The 24,089-nt window shown below is 38.2% G+C and overlaps 1 protein-coding gene across 3 annotated transcripts in view; it reads left to right on the top strand.

The window, feature by feature from the left end:
* Nucleotides 1–24,089, top strand: part of vwc2l (von Willebrand factor C domain containing 2 like) — a 65,865-nt gene that overhangs the window by 11,115 nt on the left and 30,661 nt on the right. For 2 of the 3 annotated variants that reach the window (XR_005992959.1, XM_041806396.1), the window contains exons 3-4: nt 4,050–4,163; nt 15,479–15,608. Coding sequence is in view for 2 of the 3 variants with exons in the window: in XM_041806396.1 (XP_041662330.1) it covers nt 4,050–4,163; nt 15,479–15,608 (244 nt within the window). In the remaining variant the exon portion in view is untranslated. The remainder of the gene's footprint in view (nt 1–4,049; nt 4,164–15,478; nt 15,609–24,089) is intronic. The other variant, XM_041806397.1, reaches the window with a different exon arrangement.

Here is a 24,089-nt window from a genome sequence, read left to right as displayed (position 1 = left end):
GTACGACTTTGTTAATAAAGTTAGATTTAAATCAGGAAATAGGAAATTAGCATCCTTCCATTCTGGCAGGTAGGGCGCAGCGTCTCTGCAGAGCGAGCGTGTTTGAAATGGCTGCTAGTGTGTAGTCTACCTACAACGTCATCCTTCTGATATTAATACAGTAAATATGATGAATAATTACCCAGAGGAAGGTTTCACTGCTCAGAGCTTTCTCTGCGTCTCACCAAAGTCTGGATTCTCATCCCAGCCTCTTTAACCCGTTAGACCCCAGCGTAGCGCCGGCTACGATTAGCACATCCATTTTGGATTGGCGGTAGATTTGAAACTGGATAAGATAGATGGATCATTGTTTTTGCATATAAACTTGGGGAGCTACACTAACATTTCACACATTCTCCATGTTTCAGAGCGCTTTTTCGTTGCAGTGATGGGTTTGTAATAATACACAATAAAATGCACATAAAAATCTTTATAAAGGAGACCATGGGTATTTGCAGCACTTCCTACGTTGGAATAAATGTCATCACGTTGTGGGCGTGAGCTGTCACATGATTCTCCAGTGTCCCTACCTCATAGGAAGTGGCAACAACAGGAAGTGGCGTGTTTTCCAGGGAGTTGTAGTTTTTTTCTCGGACTACACTGAAGAACTTAGCCTGCACACATACTCGCCCTCACTCTCATTTCAGCCCTACTTTTTTACAAAAACACTCAGACACACAACCCACACACACCAGACAGCCACCACACACACCTTTGACACACTTCCACATGTGTAGTTATGGATTCGCAAAACTCCGGTCGTACCAAACGGTTTTAGAGCTGGCACGAAGCTTTGGAGTTAATACACCGTTGGATGAAGAGTCCAACTACTCATCTGGCTCGGTTCTTTTACAGGTTACTAAACTGACTATATCTCAAAAACAAAGTTATGCACAGACTCCAGATATATCTCCTGTGGTTCCAAAGGATACTGTGCAACTTTTTTACATTTACAGATTTGAGGGATACAGCTGTGCAAATTCTGTATTTTGAAATATGTGAAATAAACAAAAATGATTTTCCTTTTTTAGGTTTATTGCACTTTTAAGCAATTTATTGTAGTATTTAAGACATAAGTCAGTACATATTATTAAAACTTGGGATATAAGGGTTATATTGATGTAGAGCAAATAAACATACTGCCAAAAATGGCGCTACAGTATGTAAAAATGTAAGAATATGTCCTGTTCTTTTTGGTTTCTCCTAAAATTCACTCAGAGAAATGGTTGACACTACAGAGACTGAAAACAGATATCTAACGTTTCATTATCATCTCCAAAGGAGAAAATAATGAGACACAGAGAGACTGTGAGGAGCCGATACTTTTCTAATAAATATTCATCCAACATTTATTCACCATAAACTCCAGCTGGCAGAGAAAAGTCTACCTTTAGAGTCTGAAAGCTTGGTCAGAATCACACTGATGTTTAACACTCCTCTGCTGGGACTGTGTGGAGCTTTGATAATATCATCACCTCTATTTATATATATATTTATATCTATAGTAGTGTCAGTTAACCCTGTATCTGACTGGTTAAACACATTAACAGTTATAATGTTAATGAGAGGACTTTAAGCTTAATTCCAGCTAAACTGATGGGAAATAAATAGAAAATATGACTCCTTATATATGTGTGATAGTTAGATTTGTAGGAAACTTGATGATTTCCCCCTGCTGGTTTATTTTAACGTGGTTCTCCTGGGCTGATGCTCCCAGCTGAGAGCTGCTGGTGATCAGCAGGGCTGGGAGGTTAGATAGGGGGCAGTGGGTCGTCTGTGCGGAGGGTCAGCGCCATCAGTGTGCTCTCTGGGTTTGAATTTTAAAAAGGACATTTGTCTTGAGCGTTTGCGTGTGTGTTATTTTACTGATTATTTTACTGTTATTTTACACGAGTGACGGCCACCTGTCTGTGTTTTGGGTCTGATTAAAGAGCCTGTAAAGTGAAAATAAATCTGTATTTATGTTTGATGTATGACAGCTCACTGTGTTATCAACCTCCAGGTCAAATTTCAGTCAGATCAAACATCTCTAAGTTTATAAAATCAAACTTCAAAATCATGAAAAATGAGGCAGTAAAATCTGCTCCAGGATGGTGTGGGCGTGTCTGATGAAGGAGCTGAAGCCACGCCCACTCAGGAGATGTTTGGATTTCACAGCAGGGGCTGGATTCTGGATTCAGGACTAACCTGAGGGCCTAACAGGGTCCCCTTTTAAACCAGAAACTGTCAGCCTTGTTTCACCGGTAATAAAATCTGAAAATAAAATCTTAGCACTGATGATAAATGATTTTAACATTTAAAAAGTTAAAAAGAGAAGTCTAAAGGCTCACAGTCTGAGAAAAATAAATGTATTAGTTCAAAAAGGTCAAAACATGAAATTAAAATTAAAAAATCATCTTTTTTAAAGGCAAATATATCAGAAAGAAAGATAAAATCATGAGTTTAAAGGTCAAAATATGAAATAAAATTTGTAATCATGAAATTAAAAGTCAAAATGTGATTCAGTATTTTAAATTGTGAGTCTAAAAGCGCAAACTATGGGATTATGAAGTCAAAGTTTGGAGATGATATATGAGAACAAAATATGAATTAAGAATTTAAATTATGAATTTAAAGCTCTAAATATTCTATGAGAAGTCTAAATTATGAGTGTAAATGCTCAAAGTATGAAATAAAAAGTCAAAATTCTCAGTTTGAGTCCTGATTGTGAGATGCTACATTGAAAATGTGAAATTAAAACACAAATTAGTTTCTTTCCCACATTCCTGACTTCTTATCTAAATATTTTTACTCCTTAATTTTTCAGATTTTATGACTTAACAAGGAAATCTTAAACCATCAGGATAAGTTCACATTTTTATACCTGAGTAAATCTGCAGACCTCAGACTGATGGGACAGTTAGAACAGAAATAAGAGATCATCTAAGGCAGGGGTTCTCAACTGGTGGGTCGGGACCCAAAAGTGGGTCGTGAAGCCCTTTTCAGTGGGTTGTGGATGTGGGCCTGGGAAAAAATTGCATGATATTGTCTATAAGACTCTATAAAACATGCACATTTTGTCTTATTTCGTTGTTTTTGTTACACCTTTTGTACCGTCTCAGGCCCAAGCTCTGCTATTCTTTTTATTAAATACGTCTGATTGACCAAAAAAGTCCTCCAAATTTGGGTCACAATTCTCCTGCAAGAATTGATAGAGGGTCCCGTGATGCATCCAATTGAGAACCACTGATCTAAGGGGCCGGATTTAACTGTTCCAGGGGCCGGATTTGGCCCTCGGGCCTTGGGTTTGACACCTGTGCCTTACAGGGTCTCTAAGTTCATCTGTGATAGGTCATCTTCGATAGATTTAGGAGGTGCTGGTTGAGAATAATTTCCCGCCACCTTTCAGACCCATGCTGTCCTTCAACTCCATTCTAATTTCATGTGTGCCGTTTTTGTTTCTGTTGGGGAGAAACGTAACATATCACACAGACCTGAATGTGAGTAAAAACACATGAAATATCCCTTTAACAGTAACCCTAGTCAAACATGTCCTCTGTAGAGTAGCTGCAGAGTAAAGCTGTGCTCCCTGGTGTCACTGTGGTTTTACATTATATTAGATCTATTCTAGGTACGGTCGAGTTAGTTTCACACAGAAAGCTAGAACAGTGATTCTTCAGAGGTCTTTTTTATTGGTAGAACCTGAGCTTCTTCACTCTGGCTTCAGTAAAGGAGATAAACCAGAGCTTTGTCTTTGTTATCCTCTGTTCTGTTCGGGGCAAAGACGAGCGTTCTGGGCTCTATAGAATAGTCGTTTTCATGTGAGTGCTGTTGGGCTTCCTTCAACATAAAGCAGCTGACTGCAGCGCAGCGTCAGCGTGTCATTGGTTGACTCTAACACAGGTCTACCTCAGGAATCAGCAGCCTGACCAATAATTCCAGCAGAAGAATTACAGTTTAATGCAGCATGCAGTCTAGATTTCTTTTGCTCTGTTCCCCTGTGAGAGAGTCACGCCGCTCAACCTAAGTAGGTGTTTCACCTACAGGGCTCCCCGTCAGACGAGGAAGGGACCGCCCCCCCCAGCATGGCTGCCGGCGTGCCTCAGGCCTCAGCGCAGCTGCAATCAAGAGCCCGGAGTTCTAGGGTGAGTTCAGATCCCAGATCAGGGCTAGGGCTGGGATGTGAACTCAGATGTGAACAATCCCGTCTCTGCTTCCTGCCATCCCTCTAGGGAAGGGATGCAGAGTTTGAAAAAAGCTGGAACACCGTAGATATGGACTCTTTAGATTAATTTCACTCACAGACGAGAATATTAACTGATTCATTTGAGATAATCTAACCCAGACATGCAGCTGTAATATTCAATTTGTTCTAACCTTTCCTCAGAATCCCCACAAGATATGCACTAATTTCTCCTCTGAGTCGCTACATTTGATATTTTCTGGAGAAAAGCTGCAGAGAAAAATATTTTTTCACTCCTCTGCACAAGAGAAACAAGGCTTAAATGATAGAAAAGTGTTTGTTTGGTTTTACTCTTAATTGTTGTCAGTATGACTCGTCTCTGCAGAGCTTAATGCATCATAATCATGGGGACATACTGTGAAAGCACCTGCACCCACAATAACAACAGCATGCACACACAGAGCTGCCTACACATCACACACAGCCCTAATTAGAGACTGTTTTTCAGCGCTGACACCTATGAGACTAAACAGTCATAAAAGCTGTGAATATGAGGCTCTGGTTGCTTTTTTAAAAATTGATCGTGTCGCCTCAAACCACACAGATGATAAATGGCGGTGTTTATGTTTAGTTTAATTCCAATCTATCCTCATGATTTACTCGCAGCTCCTGTTTTTGAATGATGCATTTGCTAAGAAGAACAAATAAAAGCAGATTTAGCATCATAATACAAATGTTAAAACTACTATATGATGTTTAATCGTCTCCTTAGCTCTCCACTAAAGATAGGAACATGCCTGGTGGGGAAATAAGGAAACTCAATCCTTTCTGCATGCAGAGTGGACTAAAACATTTATATGTTTTAATATTTCTGTGCAGCTGATCAAATTACCGTCATAACTGGATTCTGACTCTGCAGTTAATGAAGTGACCTGCTGAAACAGAGGCCATGATGGGCTGTGGTTGTTGGATCTCATGTGTTAGCATGGTAAACTTTAAAACATGTTTTTATTTATTATCATCCAAAGCTGCATGTCTTTGTCAGAACTGAGAGCTTGTTCTTATTTAAGCTCATACCAGTGAAGAGTCAGAGGACTGGGACTGGTGCCAGTTTACCAGAGGAGTATAGATATATGTGATGGCAGCTGATAGTGATGGGGACAGAATCAGAGACACGTTTTCACCAGTATGGCTAAGGTACTTATGACGGAGTATTAGGGCCACATGAAGAGAAAAAAAATAAAAGAATAATTTTTTTTGATATTACGAGAATAAAGTTGAAATATTACATGAATAAAATTTTACAAGAAAGACAGTCTGCCGTGGCACCGTGGATCTACCACGGAGTATTGTCCTGATTCTGATAATAATGTGATGCTGATGTGCCAAAAGATGAAGTATTTCCTTATTTGTGAAACAGATATTAAAGTATAGCTTCACAAGATGCTCAACATTGCTCATTTTAATGCAGGCAGACTCTCTTTCTTGTAATATTTTATTCTCGTATTATTACAACTTTATTCTCGTAATATTACGACTTTATTCTCATAATATTACAACTTTATTCTCGTAATATTACGACTTTATTCTCATAATATTCCAACTTTATTCTCGTAATATTACGACTTTATTCTCATAATATTACAACTTTATTCTCGTAATATTACGATTTTATTCTCATAATATTACAACTTTATTCTCGTAATATTACGATTTTATTCTCATAATATTACAACTTTATTCTCGTAATATTACGATTTTATTCTCATAATATTACAACTTTATTCTCGTAATATTACGATTTTATTCTCATAATATTACAACTTTATTCTCGTAATATTACGATTTTATTCTCATAATATTACAACTTTATTCTCGTAATATTACGATTTTATTCTCATAATATTACAACTTTATTCTCGTAATATTATGACTTCTTTTTTCTTTTCTTTTCTTTTTTTTTCTCTTCGTGTGGCCCTAATACTCTGTCGTAGATACTCAGAAGGCCGCTCCCTGGATTTCCTTTAACTTCATTCCTGTAAAATATTGTGCATAAATTGTCGGGTGCTAAGAATGACCTGCAAGTCCTGACATGACAGGGCTGGGGACCCCCAAAATAAAGGTGCCAGAGACCAGAGACCCCCAAAATAAAGGTGCCAGAGACCAGAGACCCCCAAAATAAAGGTGCCAGAGACCAGAGACCCCCAAAATAAAGGAGCCAGACACCAGAAACCCCCAAAATAAAGGAGCCAGAGACCAGAGAACCCCAGAATAAAGGTGCCAGAGAACAGAACCCCCGAAATAAAGGAGCCAGAGACCAGAAACCCCCAAAATAAAGGAGCCAGAGACCAGAGAACCCCAGAATAAAGGTGCCAGAGAACAGAGAACCCCAGAATAAAGGTGCCAGAGAACAGAACCCCCAAAAATAAGGGTGCGAGACCAGAAACCCCCAAAATAAAGGTGCCAGAGACCAGAGACCCCCCAAATAAAGGCGCCAGAGACCAGAGACCCCCACAAATAAAGGCGCCAGAGACCAGAGACCCCCAAAATAAGGTGCCAGAGACCCCCAAAATAAAGGTGCCAGAGACCAGAGACCCCCAAAATAAAGGTGCCAGAGACCGGGGACCCCCCTGTACCTGAAGGTGGTTGAAGTTGAACTCAGCCAATGATATTCAAGAGCAGTCATGTGACTGAGAGAATCAGTTTTATTTTACATTTAACTAATTTTACAAATATAATTTCACAAAATGGGTAAAATGTTCGGTTTGAATCCTTTATTTATTTATCTATCACATTTATAAAAGCACAGTCAGACAAAGAAAAGTGATTAAAAGTAAATCAGGTGAGGTAGAAAACACCTGTGAGCTTATTGGCAGAGAAGATTTGGCACATTTTTCATGGGCGCAACCAACATACTCAGCTCTGCTGCTCATCCCACAAATGCATGATCCTTACAAATGTGGCATCATTTAAAAGGGTAATAAACAGGCTTTCCAATGGTAAAAGATTTATTAGCAAGAAGCATTGTTACAACAAAGAAATAATGTCCCAAACACAAATTTCCTTAATTTTTTTGCTAAGTTTAGATGAACTGGAACAACTTTCTCACGGTCTAAATCCCAAAGTCAAACATAGATCTCAGAGTTTTTACATATTTACAGCAACTTTATCCCAACATATCTAGTGAGTGAGACACAAACTCTGGACTTAACTTTACACGGACTTTAAGAGCACCATCTGTTGGCCAGGACACTAGCTGGGTTTCCATAACAGTTTTTCACAAAATAAAAGCGATATTTCTTAAATTTTGATTAAGTACAATTGAGCTTTGAATGCATTTACATTTAAGGGAGTCTTGGGCAAAGGCCTTGCAATCCTCCTAAAATCTCATCTTGCGTGAATCCGCTGCAGGGAAGCGTGACGCTCAAAACCTGCTGCGTGTTGGTACGGTTTTGGTCTACGGCGGTTGCCGTGATAATTTTGAACAAAAGACGAAGGCAGCAGATGATAGTTCAGAGGTAAAGTCCGGCAAAAGCCACGTATGAGGGTATAAATATGATGATTAGAAAAGTCTCGTCTCTTCTTCTGTCCACACGAACCGTGCCATTTTGTCTTGGAGTGACTGGTCATGTGACACCGTATGTCACGTCCCATGAATTGTAAATTTGGAAAAAGTGTTTCCATTACACTTTTGCGATATATTTCTATATTGAAACGCCTGAAAAACCTCCTCATGAAAGCGTAAAAACTTTCAGCGATATTTTAGGGTTTTTTCTAAATTCAGGTGTTTCCATTACCAGAGTTTTATTGCAATATTTAGAATTTGCGCATTTTCAAGTGTAATGGAAATCCAGCTAGAGGCAGCGCCAGGCGTTTCCATCCTGTTCCTTAAATATATTTAATATTTAATCTAAAGCTTTGAGAACCAAAACGGAAATGGCCAGAGCCAGGACTCAGTCAGTGCAGCTAACACCAGGTCAGAGATGTGAGTATACACTAAATAAAGGTCTACGTTTCTATTTAAAGATGACTCTAAACTCACAAGAAGAAGCTCATTACTGTAGTCCAATCCCACGATGAGACTTATTTATTATTACCTCCAATAATCCTGATTGAGCCTGTGTTTCTGCCACTGGAAGTGTCAAATGAAAGTGTAATTGCTTTTATATGTCACCCAAGGTTAATGCATTTCATCTCCAGTCAGTCAGAAAGCTCCTGGGAAACAACGCTACGCTTTAAATATTTAATTACCAATCCCAAGATTCCTGCTGCAGAAACAGTCAGAATGATAAACGGACTTTCAGACGGGACATCATCAAGCCTTATTGTATGTGTCGGGCTCGGCCCTATCATCCCACCCTGCCAGCCCCCACAGGTTAAACCTGTCAGGTTGACAAAATGAGGTCCATCTTCCATATGTATGAGACAACATCTGGCTGTAATTGGTGCAGCTCTGTGTGTGACAGGGGGCGGATAGCATGACAGTAGCGTGCTGTAATCCTGCGGTATTTCTCCATGCTTTATTCATGCATGCACAAGGGAGTGTACTGTTGGAAGAGTAAGATATGGAAGGAATTCTGACAGGAATTCCCAGCAAGGTGAGAGAAGAGTAGAAATTCAGGCGTGTTTAAAGAAGCTTTTATCATGTTGGTGCAGTTTCACCAGGAAGAGGAACGGCCTGGGGACGTGGCTCACTTTAGCAGCTCTAATAAATGCAGCAGACACAAACAGAATCAATCATCATTAACACGACTGTGAGAGCAGATATAGGGAACACTGATGGCAGAATACAAACAAGTTTTCCTCAGGAATTCACAAACTGCTGCAGCAGACAAGAATCAAACTATTCCTGATTATCTGATAGGCGGCTCACATCTTCATTTTAATCCCACTGTTGTTACAGGAGTGAACGGTTCATCAGCTGAGGCACTTTTATTAATGCTGTTCCTCAGAAATATCATAACTGCAGAGTTTATGTGTATAGCTTCAGCTCCGATCCTTCAACATTTCATTTCAACATGATTTTGTAGAGCTCATACAGATAATAATAATTTCACTAAGCCCACAATCAGAGAATGGTTAATGCATTCTGTTTCCGCCTCCCTCTCTCTCCAGCTCTTAATGTTGCTAATATTTAATTTGTGGCTCTTGTGCTTCCAGACTGCAATAAATTTCAGGAGAAATACGAGGCCCACTTCCCATTTTGTGACTCTTAATGCATCCTGGCAAAGCGGGGCTGATAAAAGTCACATTAAAGCATCCAGATTTACCACAGCCCATCCACTTATCTCTGCACAACCCCGATCATGAACAGAGGAGCTGCTGCTGCTGTTGTCGCTGTACGGCTGGTTTATTTTTCTGGAGCTAATGCAGCTGTAAAGGTTGATTTTCAAAATAAAATAAAGTGTCACTAAAGCACAACATCCAGCTTTTAAATGAATCGCTTCCTCTAAAGTCTTGGATGAAAATGTTGGTATCTCTTTTCAATGTGCACCATAAATATGAGGCCATGTCCAACAGGGAGAGCTGCTGTCGCTGTAGCTGCCGTTAAAATATCCAGTGTTTGACTATTCTACGGCAGATTTTATCCATTAAAACATTCCAACTAACTCCCATATGTGGTCCAGCTGACCAAAAACAGAAGATGAATTTAAAGACTAGAAGCTAAAGCTGCTTCTGCCTGAGGAAAGTTTGTTTTTAATACTTTCCTGCTCACCTGTCTGATGAAATGCATTTTTAACTCAGCATATTGCATACCAAATGATTAAGAATTATCATCACTCTGCCTGTAGACTGTATACAGCATGGACGTAGCCTCAGCGACGTCATTCGTTGGTTTCTGAAGTGTAGTTTTGAAGCCCAACTATAAATGCTGCCATACTGGAAATGCTGTCCCAAACTCACCGTTGGTCTACCCGCAGACATTTTTAAATGTCCCACCGTCTGTTCTGCTAGGCCCCGCCCCCACCTGGACGACTAAAAGGACATGTGACTCATTTGATGCTAATGCTAAATGAATACTCAGTATTTACTGCTGAGTTACACAAGTTGACTTTCTTTGAGTGTCTCTGTTCATTTAAAGGTTTGCTTTATTCAAGGATGTCAGTGGGAAATTAGACGCTAAACTAGAGGAAGTCTGTCCGTCTGCGCTGCAGACCCGGAGACTTAACCTCCCACCTTCCTCCATCTTCATCAGGTTAACATTGAAAAGTGCTGCACAGTTCTAAAATGGACTGATCTCACCTGAGAGGACAGTGATGAAGAGCGGCTGATGCTGAGTAATGAACACGCTGGGCTGTGTCAGCTTAAACAGCAGCTGTGGATGCAGGCCTGTATCTGTCTGACCCACTGAGACCGACATCCTACTGAATAAGAGAAACCATAAATCCTAGCCGCTTGGTTTTCATGCAGGCTACCACTGAGTCATTGTAAGGATGCTATCCACGCCTTTGTAGCCCTGACAGCCTTTTAGCCGGCCTGGAGCTTCTGTGGCTGTTTTTCAAAGATAGTCTGGATGTCATTTTATCTCAGAACAGAAATACACACCAAATATTTCAAAATAGAAGAGAATCAAACTTCTCAAAAGTAAAAAAAAGCTAAAAATGAGCTCACAAAAAAGCTACATAAGCTAGGTTAATAAGCTAAGTTAGCTTTAGCTCCATTTGTTAAAGCTAACATTGCTAAAGCAAACTTAGCCATAGCTTACTGAGCTGCGTAGCTAACTGAGCTGCGTAGCTAACATAACAAAAGTTTTGCTCACAATGCAGCTATGTCAGCTGCTGTAGGTGCGTTATCTACATAGCTACATCAGCTGTAGCTATGTTTGCTAGGCTCATGTTGCTTAACCCTTTACCTGCTGACCTGGCGCTGGCGCTGTGTTTTAAATGTCCGGAGTATTATTACCGTAACTCTGTCAAAGTTTGTCCGATCAGAAAAATTCCAATGGTGTTGGAAAGCTGAGAATTGTGGGCATGCGCACATATATGGTTCATTACGGTACTCACAACCATGTGACGTGGGCATTCATAGCAAAACACCAGAAGTATTGTGAGACCGCTACACGGATTCTCAACACTGTAACTCCTCCAAAGTTTGCTCAATCTAAAAAATTCCAACGCTGACAGAGAGCTGAGAATCTGAGCGTTCCACCAGTATATGATGTGTGGTATATATATTACAGTAATGTTGAACAGCACCGTGAAAACAGCAGCTTTGGCAGAAGACGAGTGAGAAAGGAGAGTGAAGGAAGAGAGTAAAAGGAGAGAGAGTGAGAGTGGTGTTTAGTTTTCTAAAATAGCGTTGGATAGTGGCATTTGTGCGTGTCTGTCATGTGCAATAACAACATGTTACTGAGAATGCTGAGAATGCATTTTTCCACCTTTATCTGCACTAACTGTCTCCTATGTATATAGTTATCTTTGCACTGTGTTTTGCACACCCAGAGTCCTAGACTCCAACAATGACTGCTGATTGTTCTAAACATGTATAGGTTCACATTTCAAATGTCAAATCAAAACTTCATGAGCAATAACAACATTTCTTCTCATACAAATCTGTTTTTGTGTTTTTCTTCTTCTAAACTGCTGACAATTCCATATAATGAGCAATAATCATTAACCAGATGTTGAAAAGTCAAGTTCAAGGGAGCAAAGCTCTCAGACTTAGAGCATTTCCTGACTATTTACAGCCAGAATAACTAAATATGTCCAAATCACCATTTTTAGACTCAGCAGGTAAAGGGTTAACCTAATTTAGCTGCATTGGCTGATGTAGTACTGTAAGTAATACAGCTAGCATAGCTTTGTTAGCCTTAGCTACAGCTTATGGAGCTAAAAGAGTGTCTGTTAGTGTAAGTAGATCTAAAAGATCTGACCTCTGACCTTTTCTTCTGTGGTTAACTCTTGAGTGTAACTGTCAGACTTTGTGAATAAAGTTAAACTGGAAATATGTTGTACTAGCAAATCTCTGCACTTCCTGTCTGAGCTCTACGGCGTCTCAGATGAAAAGTCTGTGAGTGGCTGTCAGAGATGACGGCCTGCAGCCAGACTCCTCCCACTTTCTTGGGGTCTTTGAAGATTAAATCCACACTAGTAACTCTGACGCTTTCTTATTCATTTTTAACCAATGGTTCGATTTCTTCTGCTGCTAGGAGATCGTTCTTATCTGCCCCATTGTCTGTTTTGTTTTTGTAAAATTGTTCTAACGGGCTGCTGACAACCAATGACATCGCTGCATCATGAAGAGTGTTCACACAGAGGAGGCAGCCTGAGCCGTTTATGATGGAGACGTGTCACTGCTCTGAATAACACCCCAAATAAAGCTAGCATAAATATTAGGGGTGGGACTCACTAGTGGTCCCACGACATGATACTATCACGATACTTGGGTCGCGATTCGATGTTATTGCGATTGTAAGCATTTTGCAATACAGTGAGTATTGCAGTACAATATATTGCGATATATTGAACTATATACCATTTTTTCAGCTGTCTAGCTGATTTAGCATTAGTCCTGCCCTCATGTTTGTCGTCTTTCCGCAGTATTTCATTTTCATGCAGCACTTCCTGTAAACCTCATGTGTCATGTCCGTCTCATTCATGCCCCGCTTGCATTCCTGATGTCCTTTCTCTGGCGCTGCCATGGTTGTTGTACTAACTTTCTCCTGCTGTATGACTGTCACCTCTGTCCACCTCAAAAATTTGACTTTATTTTTCCATTAGCAATGAATTTGAAAAAAATTGATACTTGGTAGGGGAGACAGTACGATATATCGATATATACGATATTTTTTTCTCCCACCCCTAGTAAACATGCAAATATTTTAACGAGTTTTTGTCACAGCCTGATTTTATTTTTTTCACTTTTTGATCACAAAATAAGTTTGTGCAAAAAAAGTGTGGCCATTATTGCTGCATTTTTTTTTGGGGGGGGGCAAAAATGACCCCAAGCATTTTCTATGGAAGTTCAAAGGTTAACCCTAGGAACCTTTGATTTTTATCAGCTGTGACTGTCAGGTTTACATCTACTGTCCATCCTCACATCTAATTCCATAAAAACCATGATTTTCAAAGGTAAAAAAATCTAAATAAAGGTTTAAAATGGTCAAAATGTTAGATTAAATTTGAAATCATGAGTTTAAAAATGTAAGATAAAATTTTAAATCATGATTCTAATAGGTAAAACATAGGATAAAAAGTGAAAGTAAGGTTTTAAAGGTGAAAATATGACTTAATATTTGAAATTGAGACTCTATAAGCTCAAAATATGACATAAAAACTTAAAATTCTTAGTTAAAAAGGTCCAAATTTGAGATAAATTTAAAATCATGAATTGAAAAGGTCAAAATATGACTTCATGTTTAAAGTTGTGAAATTAAAAGGTCAATATATGAAATAAAAAGCCAAAATCATTCATTTCTGCCCTGAACACAATTAATTTTTTCCACGTTCCTGACTTTTTATCTAATTATTTTAACTTTTTCTACATTTTTTTTTCTACAAGGATACCTGAAATAATCCAGGCTAAGCTTAGGTTTTTATACTGGAGGAAATCTGCAGACCTTACTGGGCCAGGTAGAACTGGACCAGGTCTAGAGTTGACATCCCTGTTCTAGAGTCAGCCTCTAGTTAATGACATTTATGGACCTTGTTCTGATCAGTGATCAATAATCAATGATCAATAACATGCATCATTGGTGGTTCAACAGTTTAAATCCCTCTGAACATCTCATCATTTCCTCTGGTTTATGAAAATGATTCAATAATGTAAAATCAAACCAGATCTTTTTATTATTGCTGATCACTCTCCTCATTTTTGGATGTTTACCTTTTTTACCTTTCTCAAAGCTGTTTCAGGATAAAATGTGAATAAGTGATAAATGAACATCAAACATGAAATCATTCTTTTGTTACCAAAATATAATAAAAATAATCATCATTAACCAAAGTGAAAGACGTTTACAGCATCAAACGCATTCATTCATTCTAGTTGGGGTCATTTTAGAGCCGCTCATGGAGGAGTGGAGGTGTTGGTGGGTCATGAAGCTACGGGTTAAACCGAAACGTCCAGGTGAGACACAATGGTTAAAAACCAGCTTAGAGCTCAGAGGGTTAGCCGGCTAACGGCTCACATCCCCTACATGTGTCTTCAGTTTTAAAGCCACAGGTGTGTGTGTGTGTGTGTGTGTTTTATGGGTTTAGCTGTAACTTCCTGCACCTTCCACTGGTTAGCTTATGTCTTGTTAATTAGCGAGCTCTTTCTCTCCCTGTTTGCAGTCTTTATGCTAAGTTATGCTAACAGGCTGCTGCCCACAGCTGTATTAGCATAAAGACATGACACAGCCTACTCATTAACCCCGAGGCAGGAAGCTGAACAAGTATTCCCAACAATGCTGCAACATCTCTTTGAAACGTATACAGCACCAACATCTGCCTACAGTTTCAGCTCAATGTCATTCAGGAGTCAAAGTTTGCTCACCAAGTAGCTGCTGATGAATATAAATGCACTCACTTAAATACATTGACAGCTGCATTTTGGGAAAGTTATGGGCTCTGAATCATTCAAATGGATTACTCATTGGGCTCATTATGACTCATCCCAACCATTTTGTTGGGCTGCAGATGCTGCTCTTCTCCTAACCCTTAAAAATCAATAGTTTGTTCAACATAAACTGCAGAGCTGCTGTGAAGTATGAAGCATCTGTACCTTTAAGGTTACCTCTGAGTCCTGAGTCACTGACAGATCAGACCTGGAGCAAACAGGCCTCTAAAGCTGTGATGAGCAGAGAGGAAATGTAATGTGATGAACAGCTGACCTTTCGTGATTTGGAAACAGTTTGTATTTTTCCACTCCATGTAATTGCATTACAGTTCATTTTACGGTCAGGGGACTCTGTAAAGATAGCGCTAAGTAAGAGAGCAGCACAGAGAGCTGCATGGCTCTGATTTACATGGAGCAGAGGTGGAGGTCTGCAGAATGCAGCAAATACTAAACATCATCAACACTGTTTTATGGAGTCCCTTACTGCTAATTTCTAGAGATTTTATTCAGAGACAGCTCTGTTTGCTAGGAGCCTAATGAAGCTCTGTGCATAATTGATTAACTGGTCTGCTTATGAAGACTGTGAGATGCATGTGAAGGTTTATATTTCTGTAGGAGAAAGCAGAAATAAAATCGAGCAGGCTGTTCTGCTGTAATCATGTCAAGCACACGCAAGGTGAACCCTCCTGACTCATCTAACCCAGATTCCCCCTTCCTCTCCCCCCTCTCTGCCCACAGCCGTCGCCCTGTGAATGGTGCCGCTGCGAACCAAATAACGAGGTGCACTGCGTGGTGTCCGACTGCGCCGTCCCGGAGTGCGTGAACCCCGTGTACGAGCCGGAGCAATGCTGCCCCATCTGTAAAAACGGTAAACACTCGCCTCCTTCTGGATTCTGTGCACACACTCCTCAGAAGTCATTAAATTTTCATTAAAGCGATGACGGCGAGTTTATCTGCAGTATCGCCGTTTGATGGCCGCGCCTTCAGAGGATGAGGATGTAATTGATGTTTTATGAATTAAAATTATTACCTTGGGCCTGCTGGACACTAATGAGTAGTACTGGTTTTAATTATAAATGACACACTAAGCAGAGTAAACATTAGCCCATTGATTAAAGGCATGGTAGGAGGGACTAATGGGTCCTGGGAGAGCCTTTTATCTCCCACTGCCCTGACGCCCTTGTCACACACAGCCAATCCCTAAATTAGAATTATAGGATTCCAATGCTTCATTGGCTATTTACAAGGCGAGGTGGGAGATTTCCCTTCGCCAGCATCAATCCTCAGGGAAAGATGGAGCTTTATGACTAAAGTACAGTAACTGCCCTTCTGCAAAGTGAGCCTAGCTTAAAGGAACAACAGCTAATAGTTCCTATGGGGAATATTAAAAGCCTTAACAACCAAATGTTGCATTCCCTAAACAAATACAGACATTTCATAGTTCTACGAGCCTGAAATGTCGGTAATCTGAGGTCCAGCAGAGCTGGGAAAGTCTGCATGAACTCAAATGAGAGCAGAATGCACTCTCATGATTATCTGCATTCATTGGTCTCATTATTTAGAGCCAGGTTTCTCAACGTTGGGGTCGGGACCCCCAAAATAAAGGTGTCAGAGACCGGGGACCCCCACTGAACCTGGAGGTGGTTGAACACAGACATGAACATTCCAGTCATGTGCAGATGAGGCCGTCCATCGGAGGGAGCTTTCTGGGGCCCATGTTTCAGTAAAGCTGTGATATCCATACATTTAAACTGAATAATAAACATGTTACCAAAGCAACAAATATCCCAAACATCTTTCCTTATCCATTTGTGACTTAGTATATAGCCTTCTTAATCATGGAATCACATTTTCCTATTAAACAGAATTAAAGTGGGTTAAAAATTGCTGAAATGGGTTAAAAATGGCCAAAATTGGTGGCAAAAATGGTGAAATGGGATTTTAAAAGTAGCAGAAATTGGTTCGAAATAGCAAAAATAACAACAGAATGGCTACAATGGGTTAAAGTGGTAAAAACATGTGGAATATTTGGTGAAATAGGAATTAGAATTGGAAAAAAGTGGTTGTAACTGGCAAAAATGGGTTAAATGAGGTGGAAAAATTGGCAAAAACTGGCAGAAATGGGTTAAAATGGCAAAAATGGGCATCACAAATGGAGAAATGTGGTTAAAATGGGCGAAAATGGGTGTCAAGAGTGATATAAAGGGGCTAATAGTTCTAATGATGGGTCAACAGAACAACAATATGCAGAAACTGATGAAAAAGTGTAAAGAATGTGTAAAAATGTGTTACAATTGGTGGGAAAAAGTGATGAAAACTGGTTAAAATCAGGCCAAATTGGTGTAAAGTGGCAAAAATGGGTAAAACGTGCAAGAAATGTTCCAAATTAAGAAAAAAATGAAAAAAAATTGTCAATGATAGTGGCAAATTGGATAGGGAAAATGGTTGGACAATGGCACTAATAGATATTTTCAGTATAAAACCCCCATAACAGCAAGGTAAATTTATTTATATAGCACCTTTCAGACACAAGGCAATTCAAAGTGCTTTACAGGTGCACAAAAGCAAAGAACATTACAAATAGAGTCCTGCGATCAGTAGATCACAGTGCGTTCATAAAGCAGACATACGTGTCCAAAAGAGATTTTTGTAAGCACTAACATACACTGACTTATGTGTAGTTATGCAGATGTTCACATAAACATATATTTACACATGTGCACAAAATAGTGATTAAAATGGGGGTTAAAGTTAAAATAATGACATTTATTTACAAAAGGAATAAAAAAAAAGACCTTTTTCAGCTCCCAAATGAGGAAACAGTCTCAAGATGCTGCTAATGAAGTGTTTTTGTTTTATATTTGACTAATTTCATGCATACATTTTCATTATAATGGCTGAAATATACAGTTTGATATCATTTGAAAAATATTCTCAATTTTTTTAAGGCATCTGGCGACCCGCTCTCAGTGTCTCACGACTCCAAAGGGGGTCCCGACCCCAACGTTGAGAACCCCTGATTTAGAGTCTAAGGCCAGGAATAGGCACTTTTCTTCTGAAAGAAGCCAAAAACAAATCTCCTGATTTTTCCCCTTCTCCTCTCCAGCAGACGCTGACCTATAAACGTGAACAGACCAATTTAGTTTGAGGCACATGCTAAGTGGCTATTTCAACACAACTACCAACATTTTCTTTCACACTTGCTCTCATTTCTTCTCTTTCCATGGGCCTTTTTCCCCCGTTCTGTATCACACACATACACATGCACGCAAACACCCACACTAACAAGGCTGCAGAAGCTGCTAGCAGAGCGCTAATCCAGGCTGACAGGACACAGTGACACCCTTGGCATTTCAGGGTAGGCCTGCCGTTTCTAGACTCCCCAAGGGTGCGTGGTCAGGCTCTGGCAGGCAGATAAATCTGTACCGGGGCGGATGGCTGAAAGGACAATGAAGAACGCTGTTTAGCTCTCATTTCTGGCCAGGGGATGGGTTACTATGAAAGGAAGACATCCACGTCTGTGTCCCAGTTAGACATGCAATTAGTGGAAGACAGTGAGACATTTAGTCCCTGACTTCACCTGCTGCCAGCGTCTCAAATAAGGAAGTGAAATGAGCCAAACCCTGTTAAATGTCAGTGTATTTTGTGTGCCACCTTTTCAGCAGGGACTGGAAATAAGAGCAGACATGAGCAGTAACACTTCATGGTTTGGTACGCTGGTTCTAGTGAGGGCTGAACTACACAAAAGCTAATGCCACGAGGTTTCCTGTCACTGTGACTCTGTCATTTTTAGTCTGTGCAGTTGTAGACTTTACTACAGTAGCACTGGCACACCACAGAGCTCTTTGAGCTAAATGCTAGTGCTAGCATGCTAACCTAAAATAAAGCCAAGGAAGAAGAGTAAAAAACCTGCAGCAGCTTGAGAGAACGCTGGCTCCTCCTCTGACTTCTTCAGGTGGTTCTGGGCTGAGGTAGGGGTGTGTGATCTTTGCTGAAGATGCTCAGATCACTGAGTAGACAGCACACGTCTGCTGAGTGATGAGTCTGAAGGGTCAGACCTAAAACCACCTAGACACAGCTCTGCAGCAGTGTTGGTGCATGGAGATCATCAGTGTGATATGCTCTGTAGACTCAATCATGATAGAAGTAGATCGAGCAAATGAGCACAATCTGTGCTGCTGTCTGCTGCTGGAATATTTTGCCTTTATTCATCGAGGCATTATGAATCAACACTTCATTATTAACATTTCATTATTAACACTTTATTATTAACATTTCATTATTAACATTTCATTATTAACACTTTATTATTAACATTTCATTATTAACATTTCATTATTAACACTTTATTATTAACATTTCATTATTAACATTTCATTATTAACACTTTATTATTAACATTTCATTATTAACATTTTATTATTAACACTTTATTATTAACATTTCATTATTAACATTTCATTATTAACACTTTATTATTAACATTTCATTATTAACATTTCATTATTAACACTTTATTATTAACATTTCATTATTAACACTTTATTATTATCATTTCATTATTAACATTTCATTATTAACATTTCATTATTAACACTTTATTATTAACATTTCATTATTAACATTTCATTATTAACAGTTCATTATTAACACTTTATTATTATCATTTCATTATTAACCTTTCATTATTAACGCTTTATTATTAACACTTTATTATTAACACTTCATTATTAACACTTTATTATTAACATTTCATTATTAACACTTCATTATTAACATTTCATTATTAACATTTCATTTTTAACATTTCATTATTAACAATTTAGTATTAACACTTCATTATTAACACTTCATCATTAACACTTCATTATTAACATTTCATTATTAACACTTTATTATTAACATTTCATTATTAAGATTTCATTATTAACACTTTATTATTAACATTTCATTATTAACATTTCATTATTAACACTTCATTATTAACATTTCATTATTAACATTTCATTATTAACACTTTATTATTAACACTTCATTATTAACATTTCATTATTAACACTTCATTATTAACATTTCATTATTAACATTTCATTTTTAACATTTCATTATTAACATTTCATTATTAACAATTTATTATTAACACTTCATTATTAAAATTTCATTATTAACATTTCATTATTAACACTTCATTATTAACATTTCATTATTAACATTTCATTATTAACATTTCATTTTTAACATTTCATTATTAACAATTTAGTATTAACACTTCATTATTAACACTTCATCATTAACACTTCATTATTAACATTTCATTATTAACACTTTATTATTAACATTTCATTATTAACATTTCATTATTAACACTTTATTATTAACATTTCATTATTAACATTTCATTATTAACACTTCATTATTAACATTTCATTATTAACATTTCATTATTAACACTTTATTATTAACACTTCATTATTAACACTTCATTATTAAAATTTCATTTTTAACATTTCATTATTAACATTTCTTTTTTTAACATTTCATTATTAACACTTTATTATTAACACTTCATTATTAATATTTCATTTCATTATTAACAAATACAAATGACCTGAAGCAGAAGAACATCCACTGCCCACTGCAACAATAAACATTTTGTGTCTGTCAATGCTGTTGCCATGACAACACTTGCACTGTTATATGATGAAAATGAAGGATTTCTCTGGCTCTGAAACTGTTGGAAATATTTGCAGTAGGATGCCTTCAGTAAAATAATACACAGTATAACACAGAGGTAGTCAGCATGGTGTACCATGGGGACCATAACAAGCCCCCCCAAAGCTTCCTGTCCGGCCCCCGAAAGATCATAAAATTCAGAAAAGGAGGAGAAGAAGATGTTGTGGTTTTGAGAGTGTCCTTTAGCCTTAAATGTCTGTAGCTGTTAAATCAATCCCACAAACAGTTAACATTGAAATAGTAGTTTTAGAATGACTTAACATTTGATATTTCTTTACATAAAGTTACTGTCATAATAAGTAGATATTTAAAAAAGTGTAAAGGTTGGCAGAAGTGCCGCAAAAACGACCAGATAAAGGGGTGAAAAGGCGTTAGAGTAGCAAAAATTGGTGATAAGTGGAAAAAAAGGGGAAAAAGTATCAAAAACTTGTTACAAATGACAAAAAACGGTGCAAAAAAATGTATTGAAAGGGGTTAAAACGTGGCAAGAAATTGATAAGAATGGCACAAAAGGGATTAAACATGCAGGGAAGGTGTTTAAATGGGTTAAAGTGTCAAAAAATATCAAAAATGGGTTAAAATTGGAAAAAAATTGTTTTAAAGTTGCAAAAATTGTTTAAAAAATGTCATGAAAAGGGTATAAAAAGTGGCAAAAATAGAAAAGAAGTGTCTAAAATGGTAGAAAGAGTGGCACAACGGGGAAAAAACATGCAGGAAAAGTGGTTCAAAATGGGGTAATATCTTGCAAAAACTGGGTTAAGGAGGCAAAAAGGGGTTAAACGTGTCGAAAATGAGTTAATAGTGGTACTAAACCAAAACTGTAGAGGGCCAGGTCTCTGGGATTTTCAGGTGCCAAGCCAGTTCTGTTGTCTCCTTGTGGATCGCTGCATTCTAGATAACAGGGATAGATCTCACTGGTAATGACTGAAAAGAAAATACAAACTACTAAGTTAATATTTCAATCAGACCAAAACATTGTTTAACTTTTGTGTATTTGAAAGTCCGGCCTCCAGAGTTTATGTTGGACTAAATGTGGCCCTTGTGCAGATGGACTTGATGACTCCTGGTTTATAGTCTAGTAAAGCAGAAAACTGAGCTGAACATGAAACTCTAACTTCTATAAAATAGTGATATTAAGGTGTCTGGCTCTTGTCTTCTCCACCAGTGTATGGCAACAACACTGTCTTATAGAGGTCACACTAATATTTATAAGTTTTTTTTTTACCCTGACAAGGAAAGGAAAAGTTTATTCTCACATTGGACACAGTGCCATGGTTGAAGGAGCTGCTTTATCTGCAAACTAGCTGCACAGCGTAGGAAGGAAGTGTCTCCACGCTATTGGCAGTTTAATGCTAAAGTTAAAAGTTCAGGGAAAACACACCAATGGTGTTAAAGTTTGGGTTTTTATTTTAGTCTAAGGCAGATCCTAACTGTAAAATCTGGGCTACAGCTGCACTGGAATGTAAACGACAGTCTGTGGTAGGAGGCTCTCTCACAGGAAACAAAGGTTTTCTGTCAAACTCTGTCACAGCAGGGGCCGAAATCTGAATTTAGGTTTAACCTGAGGGTCTACCGGGGTCAATATTTAACTGAAAACTGTCAACCATGTTTTCACAGGTAAAGGATGAAGCAGTGATGAAAAATGATTAATATGTCTAAAAAAATAATAATAATTTAAACATCACAGCATCAATGTTACTGTGTCCTAAAGGTCAAAATACAAATTTAAAAGTCAAAAAAAGGTTTTTAAAAGGCAAATATATGAGATGAATTAACAAACCAAGAGTTTAAAACGTCAAAAAAAGAAGATAAAATTCTAAATTGTGACTCTAAGAGGTCAAAATATGAGATAAAATTCTCGATCAGGACTTTAAAAAGTGAAAACATGGGATTAAGAGTCAAAGTTAGGAGTTGAAAAGGTCAAGATATGATTTGAAATGAAAATTTGTGAATCTAAAAGGTCAAAATTATGAATTTAAAAGGTCAAAATATGAAATAAAAATTCAAAATCCTAAGTTTAGGTCATAATTTTGGGATGCCAACTGAACATATGAAATGAAAACCCAAATTAATTTCTTTCCCTCATTCCTGACTTTTTATCTAATTATTTATACCCTCTACTTTTTCAAATTTTTATACCTTAAAAAGGATTTTTTTTTTAATTATCTTTAAGGTTAAAGTTACATTTTTATACCAGGGGAAATCCTGTGCTGTAGCGTATTGAGAAGGTACACCAGTTATTCAAATGCTTTTCCAGTTTATTGTCACTGAAACTCTTTCAAACACTCATGTTTCTGTATGCTACCTTGGCTATCTGGTTAGAATGGTTGCTGTATCAAACTTCTGTCACACTGATTACCTTAGATAATTGGGGGGGGGGCAGTGAGGACTGTCGTCTCAGTATTCGGACACCTGCTCTAACAGGGCCTGGATTTTTTCATTGACCCTGCACGAGGCTGAATATGATTTCAAAAATCCTGACTTTCTATCATTTCTCTGTTTAGAGCACATTTGATGCTCATGCAGGTTTTTTGGGTTTTTGCAGCACATTTCAGAGAATGCATGCAGTTTGGATGTGCTTTTTGATTGCAGCTTTATGAATATGTTCCACATTTTTGTCTAAGGCATGTTGTCTTGGCCATTGCCAGTGTAGGTACCAGATCTGTGTGACTGTCAGGTCTGCTCTGGGTCCTGCGTCCTGGGGGTTTGCAGCAGTGGTTTTAGATGTGTCAGAGGATCACTGCACTCATATCTAAGCTTGTAGACCAAGTTTATTGTTTAACATTTTAAGCTGTCAGTAGGTAGTAATCCCAGTTTATCAAAGTCCACTTCATGTCTGTGTAAGCATCAAATCAACCATATCTATAAGTACAGTACTGTGCAGAACTTTAAAGCATGTTAGGGCAAAATATTGAAGCTGGAGTATGGTGTAGATGGCGAGTAAGCAGTCTGAGAGGACCTCTGGACAGGAAGGAGGACTGACATATCCATGGTCTCGCGCTAACCTGACACCCATACGCTGTCCCAGACATACACCGCGTTCCAAATTATTATGCAAATGATATTTTTCTCAGATTTTCCTAAATAGTTGATGCTAATGACTTGCATGAATTGCCCTGTTCCACATTATTCTGCAAAACAGAGTTTTAAAAAAATGTATAGGTTGTAAAGAAGTGAAAATGGTCATGTGTTGAATTTTCAGCATTAGGGGGTCATATTTACTGAAATCAAAGCTATTTCAATCAAAAGCATCTTAACAGGCCAAGTTCCATGTTAACATAGGAGCCCTTCTCTGATATCACCTTCACTATTCTGCATCCATTGAACTTGTGAGTTTTTGGAGAGTTTCTGCTTGAATTTCTTTGCAGGATGTCAGAATATCCTCCCAGAGCTGCTGTTTTGATGTGAACTGCCTCCCACCCTCATAGATCTTTAGCTTGAGGATGCTCCAAAGGTTCTCAACAGGGTTAAAGGTCAGGGGAGGATGGAGGCCACATCATGAGTTTCTCTCCTTTTATGCCCATAGCAGCCAATGACACAGAGGGATTCTTTGCAGCATGAGATGGAGCATTGTCATGCATGAAGATCATTTTGCTACAGAAGGCACGGTTCTTCT

This window comes from Cheilinus undulatus, linkage group 15 (genome assembly GCF_018320785.1).
Source record: "Cheilinus undulatus linkage group 15, ASM1832078v1, whole genome shotgun sequence".
NCBI lineage: Eukaryota > Metazoa > Chordata > Actinopteri > Labriformes > Labridae > Cheilinus > Cheilinus undulatus.
The sequence above is the reverse complement of the archived record's forward strand: the minus strand, read 5'-3'. Positions and strand labels throughout refer to the sequence as shown.